The following is a 23,683-nucleotide window of genomic DNA, read 5'->3' on the forward strand; positions in this document are numbered from 1 at the left end:
AAAAAGCATTTGCTTGTTAAATAAATCGCTGTTATACTCTACCGGTAATTCGTTCCTTTTAATAAGTGATGCAAAGTAGGCCGTACAAAACTTTAAAAAATTAGCGATTTTAATGCAGTACTTCACATAAAAAAATTTTTAAGCATGATATACATCCTATTAATTTCTCTTAACACTGTTAATAGCATCAGCAATCATCATGCTTATGTAAACTGTACGACAATTCTGTCAATATATATATATATATATATATATATGTATATATATTGCTTAAAAAAAATAGCATTTTTTATTTATATTTTAATCATTTAATTTCGAAATAAACATAAAATGTCACAATTCGTAATTTGTTAAAAATCACATGTCTGCCTATAAAAAGCTATCATTAAACACGATTCGGTCTTTCTTAAATGCTTGTAAAAGAAAGATAATCTTTAGACAAATAATAAACGATATCCTCGTATAAAATTAATTACCTTTTTTCAGAAATCTGATTCATTATCAGATTTGAAAAGGCATATATATAACAAGGCTTGCTTCATTTAAGACACTTTTTAAAGGGGCAGAGATGCCAGAAAGCATATGTTTTGTAAATTTTGCTAGTTCTGATCTCTATGATTCTTATTATAATACATAAAATAGATAAATTTTAATTACTTTTTTCTCTTATGCATTCATTTCCTTTTATAAAAAAACCTATAAATGGCAACTTTTCTACTACTTTCACAGCAGCTGTAATATCTACTTTTTTGGCGAATTCTGTAATCTTACTCTTTCTTTTTCCTCCTCACTGACAAAAATTCTAGTAATTACTATATCACCTGTACTAAGCGTTTGACAAGCCACACTAGTTCCAGCAGCTTGGCGATCTGTCCGCGAATTGTCACTTTGACACATGCAGACGCATTTGGTAGGTGATGCATCAGCACTGTTGGCAGGAAGCTGATCAGTCGTGCAGCTGGTAACAGCTGATAATATAGCCTCCAATTTTTCTATTTTTTCCAATTTATCCATCCGCCCATCTGATAGTATTTCATCCATCATTTGCATCGACTCGGTCAAGCTTGGGGTGTCAACATTTCGCGGAGATAATATACCACCTAGAAAAATTGATGTCCAAATCATTAAACTCATTATGCAAAATTAATAAATTTCATTAATCAGAAACATTTTTATTTTAATTGAAATGCGAAACATAAAACGATCATGTTGTACTAATTTTACCAGAATGAGAATTTTCTGATGTGTAACTTTCCAAACTCTGATATTCAGGATCATCTGTCTTATCTTCATCATCGTCATCGCTACTGTCAGCTTTATCCTGACCCATATTCTCTAATTTTTCCAGTTTTCTCGCAACTTTGTAACTTCCTTTAAGCTTTTCTTTTTCATCCTCGGTAAGATCCAAATAGCGAAGAAGCCGAATCTCGCGGTTACTTAGTACGATATTTTTACTTGTCGCTTCTTCCATTCTTTTTTTCAGATCTGCTACTTCAGTTTCCACTTTTCGCTGCTTTTTACGCGCTTTTACATCTGCTGGTCTTATATGCATTTGAATTTGTTCTTCGCATAATTCTGCAAAAAGACCTTGTACTTCCGGCTTTATAAGTCTGTTAATAATATACAGAAATCATTATTAGAGAAATCATATATAAAATTTGCTGTTATTAAATCTATCTAAAATTTGACTATTCAAGATAATAGTAAATAAAACTATACCTAAACATGGCATTATAAACTTGAGGTACAAGGCTCAAAACATCACTGCTCGCGTAAATCAGCATGTCTCGCGTCATGGGCCGCCGAGACCAATAGCGTTGATCTTTACGATAAATATTTTTCAATTGTTCCTTAAGAGGATTACATGGAGCACCGTAATGATCGCATAAGGTGTTCAGATTAACATTTTTAACTTTGTATACAGGCTTTCTTGTTTCTTGGAACTGAAGCACTGCATGTGCTGCCTAATACAAGATATTTATTTCATATTATTACATACTTCATTTGTAGCAATATATTATAATGCTAATTTGGAACAAGAAACATTAATATTACCTGTGTATCAAAAACGTTCGTCAATGTTATCTTAAACTGATTGTACAAATTGACACTATCATTTCTACAATCGTGAATTACCTGTAAAAGTAAAAACAATTTTATGTAATATTATATACAACATATATATTTCTTTCCATTATTACTTTAATAATATTTTCGTTACCTTAATAACATGAGGATGTTCTAACAATTTCTGAAGACCTCCAGCTTGAACAAGATTCGGACATGTGAATAAATCAAACACATATGCTTGACCACTCATTGTACCAATTTGTACAAGTGTCAATTGTCCTTTGACACCGAGGTTTATGCCCTCGCAATCAAAAGACACGACCACTTTACCATCGGGAGGAGGCTTTCGAGGATTTATTATATCCTCTATAACTTGAAGACTTTCCCGTGGTGTTGCTATCACTCTAGTTTGTTGCAACACTTTCAGTTTCCATGCGTCGCCCATCTGGGCAGTTTGTAAACTGCGATCCCGCTCTGTATTATCAGCCAGAGTTCTCATAACAATTGTATTGAATCTTTGCTTGAGACTCTGTTGTTGCAAACTAACGGGCGGCGAATTATTATTGCTCTCGACAGGCGATGTGAATGCATTTTGCAACGAATTAGATTGAAACGTCGCATTATTACAGATATTCTCTGATTGATTCGAAGACGATTGAGAAAATTGAATCTTGTTCGGTGAAACGGTCGGCACTGCATTATTGGTATGAGTCACGCTATTGCGTTGATTGCCACTCGTAGTTTTCGCTTTCGCGACTGCAGGCTCCATCATAGAAGATTTCGGTCGACCTATTAATGTCACTAAATTGGTTTGCACTTGAAAAGCATCAGGAAACATTTTTATAAAAGTAGATAAATCCTGTGGCGTGTTAAATATACTTTTCCAATTTTCATGTGAGAATTTCTCATTAACCATATTAAATAGTTGATCTATAAGAATTGAGCCTTTCCGTTCAATGCATATACAGAAAAAGTCTAACAGCTTGGCTGTAACATCTGGATCTATTGGGATATCTGGCTCCAGTTCATGAAAAGGTTCTGCTTTTATACCTTCGTATTGCTTCAATATTACATTATCCTCACTGATTACAAATGCATCAGGATACTTTAAAAGGAAATCACGAAATTCCTTGTAATGTTGACCAGATATGTGCCTAACCTCTGGTGAAGCTTGTGATCGATGACCCAGCAGACTTTTGATAGGGACTTCGGTGCCCACTCCGTATTGCAATAGTTTATTCGTAAAGTATTCTACAGCCTCGCGGGCATAGTCACGTTTACCAGATTTATTTCCGCTCTCCTCCTCTACAACTGGTTGAAATGTATTAACAGACACATAATCACCGTCAATTAAAAATAGTGCCGGATATTGTGCTAGAAATTTTTTAAGGCCACTTTGCGATCCTCCTGCTATTTGACGCATTTCCTTCGTGAATCCTTTTGCTCCAAATTGGCAGCTTAGATCATGTAATGTACGTGGACCACCCTTGTCCATCAGTCGTTCAAAGAAGAAGAGAAGAGTCATGTTTCTGACCATTTCATATTCTGAGCTATCCATCTTTATATATATGTAGCTACACTTTTAAAAAGTTTATATTTTTATAGGATATAATTTTTCTTCAAAATGTCAAGATGATTCCTGTAGAAACAAAAAGAAGGAAACAAAACTTTATGGCAAATGTCAGATTCTTTGAAAACATTTTTATTGCTTATAAAAATTAAATATAATCAAATTTGTTGTAATATTTACCGTCATAATAAAGTTGAAATATTGAAGATAAAGGCACATCACTAAACTACCAGCATTTTGTATTTATGCCTTTATAAAAATATATCCAAGATATATATTCGTTGACTATTGATGGATATATTTATTGAGATTGAATTTCTAATTAAATTAAATAATTGCATAACCAACATAATGGAGGAAAATGTAAATCTGAGAAGAATTTTAAATGTTTCAAAATTCATATTTGTACAACATATAAAAAAAAATCTTTCTAGATAAAATATGTACCTTAGTCCAACATGGATAATGAAAATTTGTTTTCAGTCATTGTTGTCTTTGCAGAACCGTTAATTGTTTTTCAGAAACGATACATTATAAGACCTTCTCCTCCTCCTGTGGATGATAACAAATGTTAAAGATATTAGTTTAATCTGAAGAACCTTAAGATTTCTAATTTTATTCGGAAACATCTAATGCAAACTAACACTAAAAGCTGCATTTATTTTCCATTATAAAGTTTCGATATAAAATGCAAACAAGTGTCATACAATGTGTTATAAAAGTCTGAAAAATATATTTTTGCACATTTGCTTCTATACATCAAGTGATATTATTTTATTTAATAGAATGCAGCCGAGACGAGTCTCAAGGAATAAATCTCGCGAATTTGTAATATATTAGAACGCGTGTTTGTGTAAAAAAAAAAAAATTTCGTATCTTGACGGTGTAATTTTTATAGGTCAAGCAGTTCTCGCATAGCTAGAAAGGGAGAGACGGAAACGAGAAAAGCAAACAGCGAGCGATTCCCCGGAGGTTATTGGGCAATTTTGTGATTTCCCACAACCGTGTCCTCGCTGCTGTCGCAGTATCGACTCTCTCGTCGACGATGTATACCTTGGCAGCGGTGCACGAGAGAATCACAGTTAACCCTAATGCGATGCAATGCATTCAATACGTAACATACCCTTAGAGCCAGGAGTGCGTTCGGAAATTTTACTCATGGAGTACAAGTGGCATTGAATTGACCAATCAAGACAAAGAAATGTTTGCTTCTTTTGTCTTGATTGGTCAATTAAAAACTACTTTATCCTACGGATAGAATTTCTGAATGCACTCTAGCATACTCAATGAATTTCTGTTTGGAATGAACACCGTCAGAGGGATTTTCGTGAGCGATGACAGACGATGATGATCGACGGGACTTTGTCACTTATCACTTGTCACTTGGCTTCTCTAACTCCAGCTGTATATGGGAGCGGAAATGTTGGGTCATATGTTTCCTTATACGGATTTACTTTTTATAATTTGCTTTTTAAGAGATTAAAAAGATTATATCTTTTATTATTTGATTAATCTTATTTTTCGAGTAAAACTCAAAGAGAACGGAATAGTCTATATAGCCATGCATTTATCATATTATTATTTTCCCTAATTAATATTATGTCCCTAATTAATACATCCGTCGTACAAAAGCGCTTTTTTCCTGAAAATAAAAAGCCATACAAATACATATTTATTTGTTGTAAATTTTTTGTCTTTATATTTTACATTTTTATTAATACAAATATTCTTAGTATGGGGTGATATTTATGGATTAAAAAATTTATTATCTGATAAACTATATCTGTATAAAGAAGGAAACATTTACCTAATGGGTCATATTAATTATAATATAGCACATAAAATATATACACACGCACGCATATATACGCATATACGCCACACATATATACATCATATGTATATATTTCTTATATATATATATATATATATATATATATATATATATATATATATAATTTAAGTAAATAATAACATAGCCGAGTATTATATGGAAGTCAGAACTGATGTTTATTTCCACACATATAAGAATTATTATAATCATCAGTTTAATGTAAGTAAATATAAAAATAGACAAATTTTAATGTGAGTGATTACAAAATATATGAGTAATGATATATAATTAAAAATATTAAATTAGAGAGATTTACTAAATGATGTGAATAAATTTTGATAAATACACAAATAATCAGAATAGAGATAATGCAGAGAACAAAATCGCACGACAATGTCAAAGAAACTGTCGAAACGCAAGTGATTACGGCGATGCAGAAGCAAGGTAATAGCATTCTTTTTAAATATATGAATTAACTAATGTAAAATAATTGTTGTATTTAATAATTGATGCTTAAACTATGAGTCTTTTATTTCGCGAAAATATTATGCATTTATTTTCGCATATATAAAGATACTATGTGTTGGCGTCTCATTAAAATTAATAAAAAATTCACATTATATGTATAAATATTTTATTATTATAAAAATAAGTAAAATATAAAATAACTTTTTTCAAGGATACTCCTTGAATGCTGTAAATAGTTATGATGAGAACTTGCTACATATAAGCGCAGCGAATGATTGTTTCCGAATCGTGAAGGAAATTTTAAACCAAAAGGAAAACTATCATGTTATAGATAGGAAGAATAAATTTGGCTGGACTCCACTGATGCAAGCAGTTCGTAATGGAAATATCGATACTGTAAAATTGCTTTTAAAGAAGGACGTCGAAGTTAACAAAGTGACTTATCTCGGTAAATAAACAAATCGTAATCGTTCAACATAGTCTAATTTTTGTCATCAAAATAATGATTCTAAAAAATACTTACATAAAAATTTTTCAAAACAAACCGAGATAGGCGAAGGAACCAGCACAGTAAATAAAATAAAAATTTTTTAATGTTATAAAATTTTGTAATTGTTTCAAAAAAATTACAAAAACCATATATTGTTACGGAATTGCATAATTTCGAAATTAGAAATATATATATATTACTATATACAATATCTTTAAACAAATGGAACGAAATTTTTTTATTTATTTATTGATTTATAGTTAATTATTATAGGTATGTCAGTTCTCGGATTAGCTGCTGCGATTAACAAAGAAATGTTTGAAACCGTATACAATGCTTGTCCGGACGCTTTAGTAAACGCGGCTAATGATGACATTACTCCCTTATGTGTTGCTGCTATGAAAAACGATAAGGAACTCTTTTTTAGACTGTTGGAATTGGGCATGCCGACTGATAGTAAGAGAATTTTTCAATAATTTAAGTGAAGATCCAACAGAATGTTGATCACTTTATACTGGAAAATTTCAAGTTGTATAAAAAAAAATTATTGTTTTTATCAGATATATTCTTTTATACTTCTCTTCTTTTTTATCATTTATTTGTTTCAAATATAGAAAATGTAAGAATTGTAATTAAAAAGAACAAATTTGTATTGAGCGCAGATGAATACACTCGTCTCATAATGAAACATTCTACGATACCGGAGATAACCGCTTTGGTGAACGCAGATTCTGCGATGGATGATTATTGGAACGATACATCAGATAATATCCAAGTTATAGAGGAGAATATTGACGATACAACAAAAGATTCTAAACTAATTTCAAAAAATAAAAATGAAAAACACAAAAATAAATTGCATTTATCTCTAGCTACAGAATTCGACAAGCAAGATTTAATATCACCAAACTTAACGTACAACACATTTGTCCTATCCCCGAATGCTGTTCATTTTGAAAAAAACGATCTTACAAAGAAAACAGACGTAATTTTTCAGAATAAAGATGAAAGCAAGAAAACAATGGAAAAAGATTGCACAACGAACGAGTTTGAATCACCTTCTGTTGTACTTAAAAGGTAGAATAAATATATAATAAATTAAGAAATTATTTATTGAAATTAAAACATCTCTTTTCCATTAAATTAATTTTGTAAAATAAATAAATAAATATTTAAAAAATAACATTATTTTTTAAAAAACAAATTCTTGTAGATTTCAATCGATACAACTTACTGATTTTGATACAAAGAATTTCTCTTGCGATCCTGATGTCACTCTTGGATTTACACCCGAATTTAGCCCTCCGAAATCACCCCATGTACCTCCAGATATTAATGAGGAGAACGTATTTGGCGAAAATACTCCGACACCGCCGCGCTGCAAAACGCCACCAAAAGGAATGCTTCTGAATTGGTCGCAGACGAAAATGATTTCAATACTAAGACGTTTTAGACTGAGCCAATATATTCCTATATTTCTTGAACAGGAAGTAAGTATTATTTCTGTATTAGGATGCATCAAATTTGTTGAAAAACGGATAAGTGATAATATCGTTTCTTGCAAAATTATAGTAGTGAATTAATTATTTAATTCTGTTTAGCTATCTTCTTTTATATCCCAATTTAATTCTGATGTCCTTCTAATTGCTATAATTTTTCAATTATATATACGATTTATTTTTTTATGATCTTATCCTAGGTGGACAGCGATCTATTTTTAATTCTTACGGATAAAGATTTGATAGAAATTGGTATCGAGTCCGAGAGAGACAGACATGCTTTGCTGGAGGCAATAGAGGAATGTACAAATCATATAACATATTAAAACTTAATATTTATTTATAAATGATTACGAATACAGTAATTATTTGAATGTAAAAAATTTAAACTATTATGTTTCTTGTTTATGAGTTTTAAGATAAATTATCTATAACTTGTAAAATTTGAAATTTTATTTTATAACTAATAACTAATTTATTATTTATGTATTTTTATATTTTGAATAAGCATTGATTTTTTTCTTTTTTCTGTTAATTCTTCTATTATAGGAATATCTTTCTTTTTATATAAATTAACTGTTTTAAGTAAAGAGAAATGAATAATAATAAATAACTATTATTGAAAGAGTAATTCACAAGAATATTTTCTTAAAAATTCCTTGACAATTTTTCTTTTAAACTTAGTTTATCGGGCTTTTCTTCTTTGTCTGTCAGCTCCTTAAACATGATATTATCTTTTTCAACATTGTTTTATTATGAAAGATTATAAAAAATTATTATATATGTGCAACATATTTACCATGAAAGATTTATTCTCAGATTCTTGTTCCTCAGTTCTAAAATAATACGATTTACTTTCATCTTTTTGTACAATTGATTTGTCGACTATATCATTATTTACGTCACATAATAACGTCGAAATGCTGCCAGCAGTTTTTAGCCAGTTAAATTTGCTTGTGAAACGTGACTTTATATCAAAATTATCAATTTCGGTCGCGCACGTAAGTGAATCAGTTCTCGATAATGATAATCGCGACCGTTTTGTAGGAATATCACAGGTATCGGGCATTCGAAGTAAGGGTGTTACAGTACTAATTTTTCTCGATTGTGTGCCATATCCTGTATCGTAGGCTGGAAGTCTAACTCTTGGTAATATTGGAGTATAAGCTAGATCCGCTGTATGAAACGTAGTCTGCGAGACAAATTATATATTAAGTAATACAGTGTGACTACAATAATCAGATATGTATATTGATTCAATTTCTCTGATTTAAAAATAATATGTCTTAGAATCTTTTACAAATAATTTTTAAAAAATTTACTCATAATTAATGTATTTTAGAAAAAATTAAATATATTTGATATTTTTATATATATCTGATATTTTTTTTATATATACATATCATATATAAGCCATCATAGCAATTAAAATGTTATTATATGTAAAATATTAATTTGAAGCAGAGAAAATAATTAATGTGAGAATTAAATAAGAATTTGGTTGAGAAAATTCGATAAAAATGGAAATTATAAGATATATATATAAAGCTTTTGTTTTCTCACTTTCAAACATATATCTAATTGTTGTTCGCATAATTTAGCCACTTTCTCTCTTAGATCCCCTATAAATTTGTAAATTCCTGACAATGGATCCATCACAAATGGAAGGATTTCTAAAGGTCCTGAGGTTAAACACATTTCAGGATATAGAAAAACATTTGACTTAAAGTAGAAGAATTCGATATCATAAAATAAGCATCCATCTTTGTAATCTGGTAACATATAGCCGTGCTAGAATAAGCACATAAAAAATATATAATATTTCTTATAATTTACAGAATTATTTTATTTGGTTTAATAATATCCAAATATAATTTAATCAGTTTTATTTGTGAAGAATTAATTATTTTTGATATTATTGACTTTTATTTTAGAAAATAAGAAATATAAATAAGAAGACAAAAATTTGATATAATTAATAATTTAAAAAAAGAATTAGTTTTCGTGAATGATGAGTGAGAGATTTACCATATTTCTCCAATATGCACGCAAGTCCTCATAATCCTTAAACAGACACTTGATTGTTTTTGATATGCGAATCACATTTGCCATTTTCATACTATTTATAAAATTATTAAATAACATTAATTAATTGTATTTAAGTGATTAATTGATTGACATAGAGTTTTGCGATTTTATATAGTAGATTAATAATATTCATAATTTTAATACCTTACCTTGGTAATACACGTACTGGTGGCTGTAAATCACATTGTAAAGACGAGCATGCCTTAGTCAGTCTTACAAATGGTATTTTTAGATTTACTGATTTTATAAGAAGCTGAGCGCTGTTATCTACAAATTATATCTGTACTATAATATCTCGATTTAAATCTAACATCGTTAATAAATCGTTCCTTATATCACATAAAAGACTCTATATATCATTAAAATATATAAATAGCATATATATTTAACATTATAGTAATTTAAAAGTTTTTGATTATAATACCAAAACAAATTTTATACCGTGAATTTCTTTAATATTCAACATTACTGCATTGACATTTCCTGTCGAGTTAAGAAAATCTTGTCCTTCAACAAGGTATGGCCCGACTTTATTCCACTGTGGTGCCATTTTATATTCCATGGTATAAAGTAGGCACGCCTTGTAAACATAAGTTGGAATGGGCTCTAACAGCTCTATCTGTATAATTTGCATCAGATAAAGTAGGACAAATAATATCAATTATTTCTTGCGAGAAATTTATTTTAAAGAGATTTAGAACGCGCTCTCTCTCTCTCTCTCTCTTCTGTGGATCGCGCGAATACATACCACTTGTATATTCAGTGTGTCGCAATGATTTTGGAAAGCGTAGCTTTCGAAAAGCTCTTTCATAACAATAATGTAGATAGAACCACCAGATTCGAGTATTTTTCGAGTAGTTATTGGAGCAGCCATTGCTTGAGGAGTTTCTTGAAGAAATTGTCTAAAATCCAACATATACATACATGTACATGTACATACATATAACGCAAAAAAATATATTAGAGGAGAAGGGTTTGTGAGATAATAGAAGTTTATTTTAAAAAATTAATTGCCAGCAATTTTACTTTTAATTTACGTGCGAGAAACGCTAATATTGATATTATTTTATTAATTTTGTTGGAGAACAATAAAGTTTTTTAATAATTGCTATTTACCGGCACTTGAGCATCCTCGCACAAAATTTAGAATAAATCAGAATGTTTTCGGAGTTGATGATTTTGCAAATCGCACAAGAAAGACCGCTTTTTTGTGGTATAGTAATATCAAATATTTTCATAGTAGAAACCATGATTAAATTTTAATAATCAAACATTTATATTTAGTACAATGTACAATAAAAAATGTGATTATTCCATCCGATGGAATATGAAGTTTGTATAGAATGAAGGGAAGGGGAATAATATACTATTACCCGCTCTTTTTTATTACATTCTTTTGAAACAAATTAATTATGAACAATTTGATAAAATATTATATATTAATAAAATCATTTATTAATTATATAAATATTATTTTTACAAATAAAATTATTTATTCTGTATCTTTTTATATGATAAACGTATTACAGTTATTAAGAGTGCGTTCAAAATCTTATCCGTAGGGGAAAGTAGTGTTGAATTGACCAATCAGAACAAAAGGAGAAAAATTCACTCTGCTCCATGTGTCACGTGTCTCGTGTGTCAATAAAGTCGAACTATCGTAATATAATATCTAACCTTACATTCAGAGGATTAATTATTTTGACATTTATATATTTATTTGAAATATGTTGAAAATATTTAAAAATGCTGTTCGTTTGGAAACAGCTCAAATGATGCAACCTAAAAGGATAAAAGAATATAGTTATCAGGTTCAATCATGTTTCGTCTTAACCACAATTTGTTTCTGAAACTTGTTTTTAAAGGATTTATTTAACTTCCTGGAGATTTAATGATTATGTAATTAATTATTAGTTTCAAGCATTTCATGAATTATTATCACATTTTAGATAAATTGATTGTAAATTATTTTTGCTATGTATATTTTATTTTGTAGACATCACAGATCAAGTACCCAAAGAGGATAGTTTCTGGAATTCAACCCACTGGAAGCGCGCATTTAGGCAATTACTTTGGTGCTATTCAAAGATGGGTAGAATTACAGAACTCAGGCGAAGAAGTTTTGTGCTTTATAGCAGACTTACATTCACTAACTTCGTTACAAGTATAAAAATATAGCAATATTCTTATATTGTCCAGTATTCTTATATTATTATTGAAATAATCTGTTGATATGTGAGCTGCAGGATCCCAAGAAATTGCGGGAAAATACTCTGCTGATGACTGCAACATTGGTGGCTTGTGGTATAGATTTTGAAAAGAGTATCTTGTTTCAACAATCTAAAATACCTATGCACACAAAACTGTTTTGGTTTTTAAGTAGTATCACAACTATGCCAAGGTTAGCGCACTTACCACAATTCAAGGAAAAAAGACAAACCTTAAAGAATACTCGGCTAGACTTGTTCATTTATCCTGTTTTACAAGCAGCTGATATATTATTATACAAGTAAATATTTTTATATTACATATATAATGTTTATACATAATGCAACTATATATATGAAGATCTTTTATTTAGAGCAACACACGTTCCAGTTGGACAAGATCAAGCTCAACATATACAATTTACACGAGAATTAGCGCGTACATTTAACAAAAAGTTTGGGCAAACCTTTCCAATACCAGATCCCCTTATCAGTGGTAAGCTTTTAAGATAGTAAGTCTCATAATTCAGTCAAGTTAATTTTGATTTTGTAATCTGATCTTTCATTTAACAAATTTTTATATTTTTAGATGGCCCAGACCAAAGGATCAAGTCCTTACGTGAGCCTGAGATGAAAATGTCAAAGTCACATACAGATCCCAAGTCCAGATTAGACATCTTGGATGAATCAGATGAATTGTTGGAAAAAATAAAGAAGGCTAAAACTGATTTCACATCTGAAGTGACATATGAGCCGGAAAAACGACCAGGAGTGTCTAATTTAATTAATATACATTCTCTGTTTACTGGGAAGACACCAGATGAAATATGTAAGGAAGCTGTAGATTTAAATACAGGAGAGTGAGTATAAATGTATATAATTTTTATTAGAAGAAAAGATATAGATTTTTTTTCTACTTATACGTACGAATACATACAAATTTTCTGGAGTAAACTATTTGATGAGTAAAGTTTAAGATTTATTGATATAAATTCTTAAAGTTTCTCTTTTTATATTAATTTAATAGATACAAATTAGTTTTGGCGGATGTAGTGATAGAAAAATTGTCTCCAATTCGTAAGGATATATTGAGATTAATGAAAGAACCTGCTTATTTGGATGAAATTTTGAAAAAAGGCGCAGAAAGAGCGACAGAACTTGCGACAAACTGTTGCGAGGAAGTTGAAAGCAAAATTCTTGGTACTGATATAATACAGGAAGTGAAAAATATAACAAGCACTGCAAACATCATGTAAAATACAACTATTTGTTATAAATAAACTATACAATTTTTCTATATAAAATAGTATTTATATAGATATTTATCTATTTATTTAATTCAATGATGCATGTTGTGTTATCTTATATCAATGACCAGTTTACCTCTTACATGGCCTTGCCTCATCTTTTCATATGCTAATGGCAAATCTTGAAAAGTATATACTTGTTGAACGACAGGTACAATCTGCAGGAAAATATTAAATTATATGCAATATTATTAACAGAATAAATACATTTTAAAAATTTCTAGACAATAATGCATACTTCTTTATTTTCCACAAGTTTTTGAAGGACTTTAATACCCGTCTGGGATGGTATAAAGAATCCCCATTTTACACAGCTTTTATTTTCTTGCCTTGGAATATTGAACTTTAAGAAATCTTGCACATTCTTTGCCATTCCTATAACTAGCCCATGTTGATCAGTATTTTTCAATAGTGGCGAGTTTAGTGCTATGTAAGTACTGTGTGGATATCCTTTCATTCTGACATATTCCGGCCCTTGATTGGCACAATCTAAGATTATGTCATACCTAATTACAAATGTAATATATGTATATAATAACTATATATAGATATATATGAGTACAATATATTTTTGTTTAATATAAAATTACTTACGGTCCTTCTGAAATAATTTTTATGTCTGCATCATCTTGCTTATAGTCAATAACAATATCGGCACCTAAACCCTGTAGCATATCCATGGCATCACTGCTACACGTGCTAATTACCTAAATAAATTGAAATTTATAAATTGCAAATTTTAATGCAATATGTGTGATGAAAAATTTACATGCATGTTCCAAGCTTTTAGTAGCTGTATAGCCAAGGTTCCAACTCCACCTGAACCTCCCATAACCAGGATGCGTTTATTTTGTCTTGTGACTATCGCTGTTTTATAAGATAACCCTCCTGTAATCCATAGTGCGGACCATGCAGTCAGTCCAGTAAATAAAATACTTGCAGCTTCTATATGAGACAAATTCGAAGGGCGTGGACTTACCTTGCAAGAAAAGAAATATATTATTCAATATGTAATTGCAGGTTTTTTGCTTGATAATATTTTATAATACTTATAATATTTAAGAATTGAAATATGGCTTACTAAGTTACTATTAACCACAACATAATTTGCATGACAGCCCTGTTGCTCTGTTGGAACTACTCCCCAAACTTCCTTGCCTAACTCGAGTCTGTCTCCCACATCATGTCCCTTTGACACAATCACCCCTGCAAAATCTCTGCCTAATGTTAATGGTAAGTCTAATCCATCATATGTTCCACCAGTCAAATTTTTAGCTTTGCGCATAAAGTTTAAAAGAGTTGTGCCATAACCATCTATAAAATATGATTTTTTATTGTAACATTTAGATATTTCACTATTAATAAATTTGTAACTATTAGTTATAGGATTAAATAAGCTTTTTTTATTACAAAAATAATGTGAATGAAAAATTTATTAAAACATAATAGCATTAATTTTTATACAGTTTCTATATTATAAATATATGTTTGTAATTTATACACATTTGGCAAAAAATGTAGAGTGTCATATTTTATTTTATAATTTTGTATGTGCTGATTAAAAATTTTACATGTCACTTTCAGAACAAAGAACACAATACAATCAAAGATAGAATACCTACTTGTCATCGCAAAATCAATGGGGTTCACACTAGCAGCTTCAACCTTTACCAAAACATCTGTTGGCTGCATGATCACTGGTATTCTGACATTAGACAATCTTAAATCCTCTAAACCATTATATGAATGTATCTGCCAAGCTTGCATCTTGTTGGATTTTTCTTCCAAATTAACTGATAGCTTCGTCAGAGAACGAAGCTGCATCGATCGTGCGATGCATTTTAATCGCAGAATTGTTTTCTGTAACATTTCTTATTGAATCTCCTTAAATATTGAATATATTCATGTCAGAATATGTTTAAGATCAGAGAAATGTGTAAACAAATTTCTTGGTTATGATGACATTACTATTTTTTGCTAAATAGATACCTGAAATAGTTATTTATTTGAAAACGAAACGTGACTATAAACTTGATATTCTTTGCCCCAAAAGCATAAAAATTATAACTATAGATTATAATTATAAATTATAACTATAGATTAATGTGAAATACAGTACAATAAAAATATTTATTGAATTATATATATTATTCTATATTTGTCTTACAAATTCTTGAATATGCATTACATAAAATGTAAAACTCAATAGAAACTCAATAGAAACAATCGGAGGTCTCGTTCGAATGCGTATAATAATATTAATTCGATTTCTATGCGATTTTGAAAAAAAAAAATATTAATTTTCGATACTTCATATTACATCCACTAACAATGATTTTAATTTCCGCGCCAAATATTCGAGAATTGCTTAGCGATTTTCGATAGATTTCATGCGACTTCTTTGAATTGATTGGCTGATTTAAAAAATTTCGATTCCACGAGAAAGCGCGTCGATAAATCCACCAATGAGACAGCTCAGCATATCCGTGAATTACTACTGTAAAATTTGACCAATCAAAACAAGGAATATTGCCACTGATTTCAAGAAGTTACATACGACTTCTTCCTCTTTTCTTGCAGGCACTTTATACAAAGTAACTGCGAATTTTGATATCCACCACAGGTAAGCCGATAAAAAAATAATCGAGCCAAATAGATACAATTATACGCAAAAGAATTGTTTTTTTGAATAGACTATTATATAAATTATTTTTATTAAATAAAAACTTAAATAAAATTATTTAATTACCTTTCTGTTTATCCTCAAAAATATAAAATTCTTAATATTTTATAATGTTTTAATATTATTAACTATATTTTACAAATTCCTAATAAAATTTTACAATTTCTCTGAAACCTGCCTTAAATTAAATTTAACATTTATGACATAAAGATTTATATACAATTATTTCATGTTACCGAAATAAAATAAAAATAAAAAAATTATTTAGAATAAAGAAAAATTAGAATAATTATATTTTATAGTAATATTGCATGATAGCATGCATTGTTAGATATTTAGGATAATCCTAAGTGAGCCGGATTAACCAAAGTAAATTTCTCTATACATTCAATCAGCCATATAAGTGGCAGACTCTTGATATGAGGCATTTTGTATTTAATACGTGGTTCACCTTTGCCTGGCATATATATAATATAATGCGTACATTTATACAAAGGATGAGATGAATTATTCGCAATGTGAAAAGGTATCACTTGCATCATATCCTTTAGATCTTCTGGATTTGGTTCTCTAGTGAGAACTGTTCCTTCTCCTGCTTTCACAAGTCGTATCAAATCTTCTTTTCTTAATTCTAGATCACCAATCTGATAAATTATATCTATTTGTAAAGCAAAATAAAAGAAACAGTTGTTGAATAGACGTGGATTCTGATTTTCCGCATTTTGTCTCGCTCTTTTTGGGACATCAGAAGTTGGTGCGCCATTAACTTCAAACAATTCAAAATCCATATTAGATATGTCATCCATATCTTCTGCTAGTCTAATCCCTTTAAATAAATTATTATCAAATTGTTATAAAAATAATGATTACAAATACATAATTGTTTTATCTTACATTCACTATTAAGAAGCCAACTGCCATGGATAATTGTGAATAAAACATCTAATGTCAATTTTGTAATATTCCGTTCATTTACCTCTACTATAACATGAGTAACAGATGATCTGAAATATATATATAAAATTGAAATATAGATTCAATTACATATGCTAAGATATTTTGTCACTAATTATAAGAAAGAAAAATTATACCTATATGTAGTCAAAATCTTGAGTTTATGTTTTGTGGCAATGACACCAAGCAATTTCTGATTTTCATGTTTTAAATTTGAGGCATAAATCACAAATTTATCATATCTTACATGTAAAGTTGTATTTAGCGTTTGATTAATACTTTTGTCCAATATCTTTTCAGATGAGGGCTGCACATCCATTAAAAGTTGTCGCATCTTCTCTGATTTACAATAGTCTCTGTACAGTCAAATTAAGAAATATGTAAGAGAAATAAAACTTTCTAAATTATCTTTCTATCTTATAATATTATAATGTATATATACATACATAGGTTTTTTGCCATATTGATCACATAAGTTCCTATCAGCTTGATGAGCCAACAATAATTTAGCTTCTTCAATTTTATCAAACTCAACAGCTTCATGCAGTGGAGTTCTGTTTTTATAACCTGACATATTAGGCAATGCTCCACAACTTAATAGTAATTGACATATTTCAATATATCCATAATTAACTATCTCTTGCTAAAATATTATACAGAAAGATGGAATTATTTAATCTTGAACAAAATGGCACGAAGTATAGTAAAAAAAATATAATATATAAAAATATAAATATATTTAATTAATATAAATATTTTTTACCAATGGTGTCCAACCTGCATTATCTTTTGTGTTAGGATTTGCACCAGCTATCAACAAATATTTAACTTGTTCTGCATTTCTCTATAGTAAATGATATGATATATAATAATAAATACATATATAAATATATATAACATATATAAATATAAATAATGTTATAATTTGTAATTTATATTTAATATATGGCAATATACGTATATATATATATATATATATATATATATATATATATATATATATATATATATATAAAACAGTAATTTAATTTGGATACAAAAATAATTATAATATTAAACTGAAAATAATAAGAAAGAGAGTATTTAATATATATACCTTTAAACATGTAGTATGCAATTGTGTTTCTCCTTTTGCATTTGGTTTATTTATATTCTTCCTAATATAAGAATGTTTTCTTGGTGTATTAAATATTTCAGACACCGTATTGTCTAATGATATATTAGATACTTCCACAATGTTATCCCATATATTTTCCCTAATATATTTATTAATTTATTAATTATACTAATAATTATATATATATATATATATATATATATATATATATATATATATATACAGTTATACAGTATTAGTTAATACATATTGATATGATATAATAGTAATCATTTCATAATATCATTTCAACTTTTCATAATTTTGTATTTAAAGAAAATCGAGTCAAACCTTTTAATAATTTGTGCAATAGTATCACATCCCTGAATAAGATTTGATACTAAGCAATCAGGATTAATTTCGCATGGTTGCACAGGTATATTACATTTAACACATATTGTATCAGACCTGACACAATTCTGACAAAAAAAATGTCCACAATTTGTGAGTCTTACGGGAGATATTGGTTTAGATCCACTGAAAAAAGATATTGATATATAATTAATATAAGAAGTCTAAAATAAAGATATAAATGTAAATAAAATATTTATAGAAGCAACACTTGCTGAATAAAGTTTATAAAAAGTACTTTCACTAAAAAAATCATGAATAATTTGATATATTTGCCACTTTGAGCCACTTTAAAACTCTGATTTAATCAATAATTATTTGTCAGTAATATCTTATATTTTGTTAATGTGAAGAATTATTAATTATTAATAATAATTAATTGTAGTTTGATCAAAATAATCCTTAACAAACAGAAATTTTTGATGTAATTACCATTTTCCACAAACCAAGATACTTGCAAAATCCTGTAATGCTTTAGTAGTATTTGTCCACGTAATATCCATTTTTGTAAAATGCTTTATCAATTTCTCAAGTTGTACAATGTTATTATAAATACATATAAACAATTTTTTTTATTTATGTACTTTTTTTTTATATTTTCATCATTTGAATATATCATACAGGAATGTAAACATGACTATGCACTAAGGGCTTATCCCCAACTTGCATAGTCACATAGTGAAATTGACCAATCAAGTCAATGAAAGAATGTTACGTATTAGATGCGTGATTGGTTGATTTTTTGAGCGTATGTATAAGCCCTAAAGATCACAGAACAAGAGACACCACAGAAACCTCTAGCGGAGTAGCCGTGAAATACGCATATTTGCAATTTGTGTTTTACCGCAAAGATATAAAGGAAGAATTATATCATAATTGCGATATTTGTAATTAATAATATTGCCCGGAGTCATAAAGAAATTTTTTTGATAAAAGCAGGTCAAAGTAAGCTCTTTTTTTCAGTTTGTCGCGAAATTCGTATGTCGTTTGAATCGAACGACATGATGTTACGATAAATGCTTGATTGACCAATCAGAGCATTCAAGTAGCAAAGATTTCAAATGCCAAGTGGTGAGTATATTTCAACGGTTTCTCTGTTTTGGCTACATTCTTTGCATCTATTTCATTCGAAGTGGGATAAGTAAATAAAAGCGAAAAATGTAGGAAATATAACTAAGTGATTTGATTAAATTTTCGACATTATATTCATTATTTTTTTCTTGCCGGAGAGATGATAAAAAAGATTATATCGAAAAATACAGCTGCATTTTGAGTGAGTATGATTAATATATTTGCTTTCCAAGAATTTGTACATAAATTTATATATTTATACAGCTTTGCGCGAAATAACGTTCATGCTAGATTGTTACAAGACAAATTGCAATACAAATGTGATGCATCTTTTCCAAATTTGCTACTTTTTTCATGAAAATACATTGCATAAATAAAATGATATCAAATAAATAAACAAATACAGAATAAGATATAAAGATTAATAAATATGATTCAATGCAATTACGATAAAGATATATTGCAAGTCTGCATTTGAAATTCAAGAAATTCAAATTATAATCTTAGAAATTTTTTTGATTGTTCTTCTAACTAATATAAAATAATTTTGGGAATTTGGATTTTTTAAATTGATATAACTTGGATAATTATGATAATTCTCTTCTACTTTAAATTTTCAGCGCGATCTTTGGGACAGTAACTTCGGCGAGTGGCATAAAACATTCTTAAATCTGCAAGTAGAAGAGGACGTTTTTAATCAGACATGACTATATACGTAGTTCGATTGTTACATTCGTTTATCGTGACTGATATAAAAGAACGAAGAAAAAATATATGGGTAAATTATATTTATATTATAATGATGCATTTTGCTTTTTAATCGATTTAATTCTATTTTTTTATATCTTTATTGTATTAGGAAATATGCTTGCGGAATCACGCACTGGAACAACGCAGATGTTGATATTAGATATTGAAATGATAAAATCGCGGGAATTGCAAAGCCTCTTCAAATAAACGCGCCTGCTCGACATCGATCACTGATTTCTATGGTTACGTCTTGGCGTAACGACGATGGTGACAACAATGCCAACGACGACGACGAGGATGTCGCCCTGCACATGTCCATGGTAAGTAAAAAGCAAAATTGATTGAAAAGATCATATGCTATGAGGTGAGAGTATGTATCTAATGTATAAGAATGAGAAAAAGGGTAAAAAAGAGAAAATCTTTAAAAGAAATCTTTTGTCACGATCTGCTTTTATCTCGAGGAAAAAGAAAATTAACAAAGAAAAACAAAATGAGCAGCTAGAGTAGCAACGCAAAAGAGTCACGTTTAAGACAAATTATTATTAATGTGCAGCTAAGGGTTGAAGCAGCAACCTTCCTAAAATAAAACTGAATCAATGTTTATCTAGTAATAAAAATCAATATGTAACGAAATATTTTCTTGTCATCAATTTCTTGTTACTAATCAAAATTTTACATTCTAATAATACGCGGGGCCTTCAACGATCATAAGTTCATCCCTAAAATTGAGAAGGTATAGAGACGCGAGTAAAAAGAGAAAAAGAGAGAAAGAGAGAGAAAGCGACAAAGATCGCTACAGAAAAACGGAGTAGAAAGGAACGAAGAGAAAGAGTCCGCGGGAGTGTCGAAACGGGTTAGCGGAAAACGAGAGAATGGAAAACGGGAACGGTACATGGAAAGCGCGTATATAAGGGGGCACATTGGTACGGCAAGAGGTGGGTATACGAGGGGGTGAGAGGGCACATCACGGGCGCCGCGCACGAGAGAGGATATTGACATTTTCGGTCGTAGAGCGCGTCGTGGTGGAGACAGGAGGAAGGGGATGCGCGCGCGACGGGGCAGTCGCCTCTCCCTGTCGGATCCTGCAGTATCCATGGCTACGTCGTCCGCGAGGATTTCCCGCGAAATACCGGAAGCGTGATCGCACAGCGAGGCGACGACCGTCGCCCAGCTATAGGGAATAGAAAGAGAAAGAGGGAAAGAAAAAAGGAGAGACAAAGCGACGAGCAGCGGACGACGAAGCGGTGGCAATAGCAGCGACAACAGCGACGTCAATAAGCGACAAGGGTGCCGTCGAGAGCGGCACCCGGATAGTTTCTCGGCGATATTTTGTCGGCGTCTTAATTCGGTGGGTCTCACGAAAATCTCACCCTCTTCTTTCTCTATTGGTCCTTCTGAGAATAAGGTGGATATCGTGCTCATTCCTTGTTTACTTCGAGAAACCATCTTCTCGCAAGCTAATACGGAGGACACGTAACTTCAACCCTGCCGCCCCCGTTCCCCGTCGTCGTCGTCATCGCCACCACCGCCGCCGCCCACGATCTCCTCTCTGACTGTCGCGCGCGGCGCTTCCAGCATCTCTCCGACTGTTCTCCGTCTACCTTTTTCCGTCGCGGTGGTGTCGTCGCGAAGATTCGCATTCGTGGTATCCAAGCCAAGCTTACACGGCCGAGAGTGCGCGTTCGTTCTTGGGAAAAACGTCTGACCAAAGCGCCGGTATATTTTATCCAGAGTTCCAGGAAACTGAAGAGAAAGCGTCGCTGTGTCGGTGAGTGTGAGTCATCGTCACGCGGATGGGCAAAGTGGTCAAAGGATGAAGATGCAATAAATAGATAGAAAGAGATAGATAAAAATATGATTAGAGACGCCGATTGGAGAAGAAACTGAACGGAAGTATACAAGGCTGGGAAGCCAGAAAACACAGAAGAGACGTCTATCTTCTCGTCAGTGAGGAGACGGTGGGTGGTGCGGAGCGTTGATCGTACACACACCGGTGCCATTAGTAATAGTGGTAGATTGGTGGTGGTGGTGGCGGTGGTAGTGGTGGTGGTGGTAGTAGTGGTGGTGCATCCCGCAGTGTGTTTACCCAGGGTGAGGTGCCTCTCGCGCGCGCGACTAGGCGGAGTCGCACCTCTCCGTCCGCGCTCCCGCTTCCGCTTTTCGCGTCTTTTCGTGACCGCTTCGCGATCAAGGAGCGGCGATGAGGAACGACGTATATCTCTAATCGTGGCCCGCTCTTTATTTTTCTGCGTATCTACGTTACTTAATTCTCCTACTTACCGTTTGACGTTTGTGTTAGAAAAGGCGTTGCCGCGGCGGCCCCGAGCAGCCTCCACCCTTAAAGTGGAGAACCGGATACCGCTGTGATATATATCTTAATCTTTCTTCGCTGGCATTTTCGTTTTGGAAGAATCTTCACTTAAGAACTTGTCTCAGGTACCAACTCTGCTAGTCAATAACGATTACGAGACTAGATAAGAGGCGTTGGCTCATCTCGCGCTTCTGCGTCCAAGTTTCTGTAGAAACAAGTGTCATACATCCTCGATGATTTTTTGATTGACTAACTTTGCAAAATTTTGTTCGATTCTACAGTGACAAAGATAGTTTGATTACGCCAGTGACAAAGATATCATCGTTATTTTGCAAACATAGATATGGAAATAAATCATACGGAAATGTATCACAATACGACAGAGATTCTAAATCTCTCGATATTTTTGATCTGCTAAAAAAATGTTTTGATATATTTTGTCTCTTATAAAATTAACTACAAAAAAATTCTCTTGCGAATACGTTCGCGAATAAATTCGTCAGTCGATAAAACTCGCAAAGCGACATAAAGGCGTTGGCTCTCCTTTCGATACTCTTCGTATGTTTTGAAGCAAGTGCATGAATTTTTTATGATTCCTTTGCGGTCCTGTGCGGAGTTTCGTCACCAGTTTTGTGAAATATTCAATTTGGAAAACATACTATTTTTTACATACGGAAACAATACGAGTGTATACATTGGATTTTTCAATAGTTTTTGTTTTATATTTTACCTTCAATGATTATTGATGAAATTATCTTGTCAAATTAAGAGAAATTTTCACAGGACATTACAAAATTTTTTTTATTTTGATTTGCATCATATAGAAAATAATGACTTTTCTTTTTAAATTTTTAATGGATCTACTTACACAAAT

The 23,683-nt window shown here is 30.9% G+C and overlaps 6 protein-coding genes across 10 annotated transcripts in view; 2 read left to right on the top strand and 4 right to left on the bottom strand.

Annotated features, from left to right (window-relative positions):
* Positions 1–270: 270 nt before the first annotated feature.
* LOC126853926 (egalitarian protein homolog) lies at positions 271–4,831 on the bottom strand. 2 transcript variants are annotated; one of them, XM_050600120.1, is made up of 8 exons: positions 4,694–4,831; positions 4,088–4,192; positions 3,821–4,009; positions 2,222–3,709; positions 2,056–2,136; positions 1,720–1,964; positions 1,225–1,610; positions 271–1,100 (listed from the first exon to the last, which is right to left on the bottom strand). In XM_050600120.1, exons 4-8 carry the CDS (start codon positions 3,626–3,628, stop codon positions 742–744), a joined length of 2,478 nt encoding a protein of 825 aa, XP_050456077.1. In that variant the 5' UTR covers positions 3,629–3,709; positions 3,821–4,009; positions 4,088–4,192; positions 4,694–4,831; the 3' UTR covers positions 271–741. The 2 variants fall into 2 exon arrangements, with proteins under 2 accessions (XP_050456077.1, XP_050456078.1); XM_050600121.1 differs by lacking the exon at positions 3,821–4,009.
* An 825-nt stretch (positions 4,832–5,656) lies between these two features.
* LOC126854001 (uncharacterized) lies at positions 5,657–13,482 on the top strand. The gene is made up of 10 exons (XM_050600315.1): positions 5,657–5,918; positions 6,154–6,390; positions 6,706–6,888; positions 7,095–7,509; positions 7,646–7,922; positions 12,016–12,183; positions 12,266–12,528; positions 12,601–12,722; positions 12,816–13,086; positions 13,254–13,482. The coding sequence occupies exons 1-10, from the start codon at positions 5,843–5,845 to the stop codon at positions 13,480–13,482; spliced, it is 2,241 nt and encodes a 746-aa protein (XP_050456272.1). The 5' UTR covers positions 5,657–5,842.
* On the bottom strand, positions 8,580–11,269 carry LOC126853954 (uncharacterized protein C18orf63-like). Its single transcript, XM_050600218.1, has 8 exons — positions 11,136–11,269; positions 10,768–10,921; positions 10,461–10,638; positions 10,169–10,286; positions 9,960–10,050; positions 9,495–9,722; positions 8,731–9,123; positions 8,580–8,648 (listed from the first exon to the last, which is right to left on the bottom strand). The coding sequence occupies exons 1-8, from the start codon at positions 11,267–11,269 to the stop codon at positions 8,580–8,582; spliced, it is 1,365 nt and encodes a 454-aa protein (XP_050456175.1).
* Positions 13,483–13,549: 67 nt separating the features above from the next.
* Positions 13,550–15,508, bottom strand: LOC126853958 (reticulon-4-interacting protein 1, mitochondrial). The gene is made up of 6 exons (XM_050600224.1): positions 15,156–15,508; positions 14,615–14,847; positions 14,303–14,512; positions 14,128–14,240; positions 13,772–14,039; positions 13,550–13,691 (listed from the first exon to the last, which is right to left on the bottom strand). The coding sequence occupies exons 1-6, from the start codon at positions 15,400–15,402 to the stop codon at positions 13,584–13,586; spliced, it is 1,179 nt and encodes a 392-aa protein (XP_050456181.1). The 5' UTR covers positions 15,403–15,508; the 3' UTR covers positions 13,550–13,583.
* Positions 15,509–16,236: 728 nt separating this feature from the next.
* On the bottom strand, positions 16,237–19,328 carry LOC126853944 (BRCA1-associated RING domain protein 1-like). Its single transcript, XM_050600165.1, has 8 exons — positions 19,110–19,328; positions 18,618–18,803; positions 18,267–18,426; positions 17,934–18,014; positions 17,617–17,813; positions 17,308–17,526; positions 17,111–17,220; positions 16,237–17,042 (listed from the first exon to the last, which is right to left on the bottom strand). The coding sequence occupies exons 1-8, from the start codon at positions 19,178–19,180 to the stop codon at positions 16,552–16,554; spliced, it is 1,515 nt and encodes a 504-aa protein (XP_050456122.1). The 5' UTR covers positions 19,181–19,328; the 3' UTR covers positions 16,237–16,551.
* Positions 19,329–19,812: 484 nt separating this feature from the next.
* LOC126853912 (protein still life, isoform SIF type 1) overlaps positions 19,813–23,683 on the top strand; it is a 38,800-nt gene continuing 34,929 nt past the window's right edge. For all 4 annotated transcript variants that reach the window (XM_050600085.1, XM_050600086.1, XM_050600084.1 and 1 more), the window contains exons 1-3: positions 19,813–19,950; positions 20,369–20,526; positions 20,608–20,818. The gene's annotated coding sequence lies outside the window, so the exon portion shown is untranslated. The remainder of the gene's footprint in view (positions 19,951–20,368; positions 20,527–20,607; positions 20,819–23,683) is intronic.

The sequence above is a fragment of the Cataglyphis hispanica genome, chromosome 13 (genome assembly GCF_021464435.1).
Source record: "Cataglyphis hispanica isolate Lineage 1 chromosome 13, ULB_Chis1_1.0, whole genome shotgun sequence".
NCBI lineage: Eukaryota > Metazoa > Arthropoda > Insecta > Hymenoptera > Formicidae > Cataglyphis > Cataglyphis hispanica.

Excerpts from the sequence above, each read along its gene's own strand:
- LOC126853926 (XM_050600121.1), bottom strand. The coding sequence starts at position 3,628 with ATGGATAGCTCAGAATATGAAATGGTCAGAAACATGACTCTTCTCTTC. Across the intron at positions 1,965-2,055 it reads CGAACGTTTTTGATACACAG|GCAGCACATGCAGTGCTTCA; the intron begins GTAATATTAATG and ends ATCTTGTATTAG. Across the intron at positions 1,101-1,224 it reads ATCAGAAAATTCTCATTCTG|GTGGTATATTATCTCCGCGA; the intron begins GTAAAATTAGTA and ends CAATTTTTCTAG.
- LOC126854001 (XM_050600315.1), top strand. The coding sequence starts at position 5,843 with ATGCAGAGAACAAAATCGCACGACAATGTCAAAGAAACTGTCGAAACG. Across the intron at positions 6,889-7,094 it reads ATTGGGCATGCCGACTGATA|ATGAATACACTCGTCTCATA; the intron begins GTAAGAGAATTT and ends TATTGAGCGCAG. Across the intron at positions 12,529-12,600 it reads GCTGATATATTATTATACAA|AGCAACACACGTTCCAGTTG; the intron begins GTAAATATTTTT and ends TCTTTTATTTAG.
- LOC126853954 (XM_050600218.1), bottom strand. The coding sequence starts at position 11,269 with ATGGTTTCTACTATGAAAATATTTGATATTACTATACCACAAAAAAGC. Across the intron at positions 10,639-10,767 it reads ACACACTGAATATACAAGTG|ATAGAGCTGTTAGAGCCCAT; the intron begins GTATGTATTCGC and ends CAAATTATACAG. Across the intron at positions 9,124-9,494 it reads AATTAGATATATGTTTGAAA|ACTACGTTTCATACAGCGGA; the intron begins GTGAGAAAACAA and ends TTTGTCTCGCAG.
- LOC126853958 (XM_050600224.1), bottom strand. The coding sequence starts at position 15,402 with ATGTTACAGAAAACAATTCTGCGATTAAAATGCATCGCACGATCGATG. Across the intron at positions 14,848-15,155 it reads CATTGATTTTGCGATGACAA|ATGGTTATGGCACAACTCTT; the intron begins GTAGGTATTCTA and ends CATATTTTATAG. Across the intron at positions 13,692-13,771 it reads AACTTGTGGAAAATAAAGAA|ATTGTACCTGTCGTTCAACA; the intron begins GTATGCATTATT and ends ATTTTCCTGCAG.
- LOC126853944 (XM_050600165.1), bottom strand. The coding sequence starts at position 19,180 with ATGGATATTACGTGGACAAATACTACTAAAGCATTACAGGATTTTGCA. Across the intron at positions 18,427-18,617 it reads ATTGCACAAATTATTAAAAG|GGAAAATATATGGGATAACA; the intron begins GTTTGACTCGAT and ends TAAATATATTAG. Across the intron at positions 17,221-17,307 it reads AAGATTTTGACTACATATAG|ATCATCTGTTACTCATGTTA; the intron begins GTATAATTTTTC and ends TATATATTTCAG.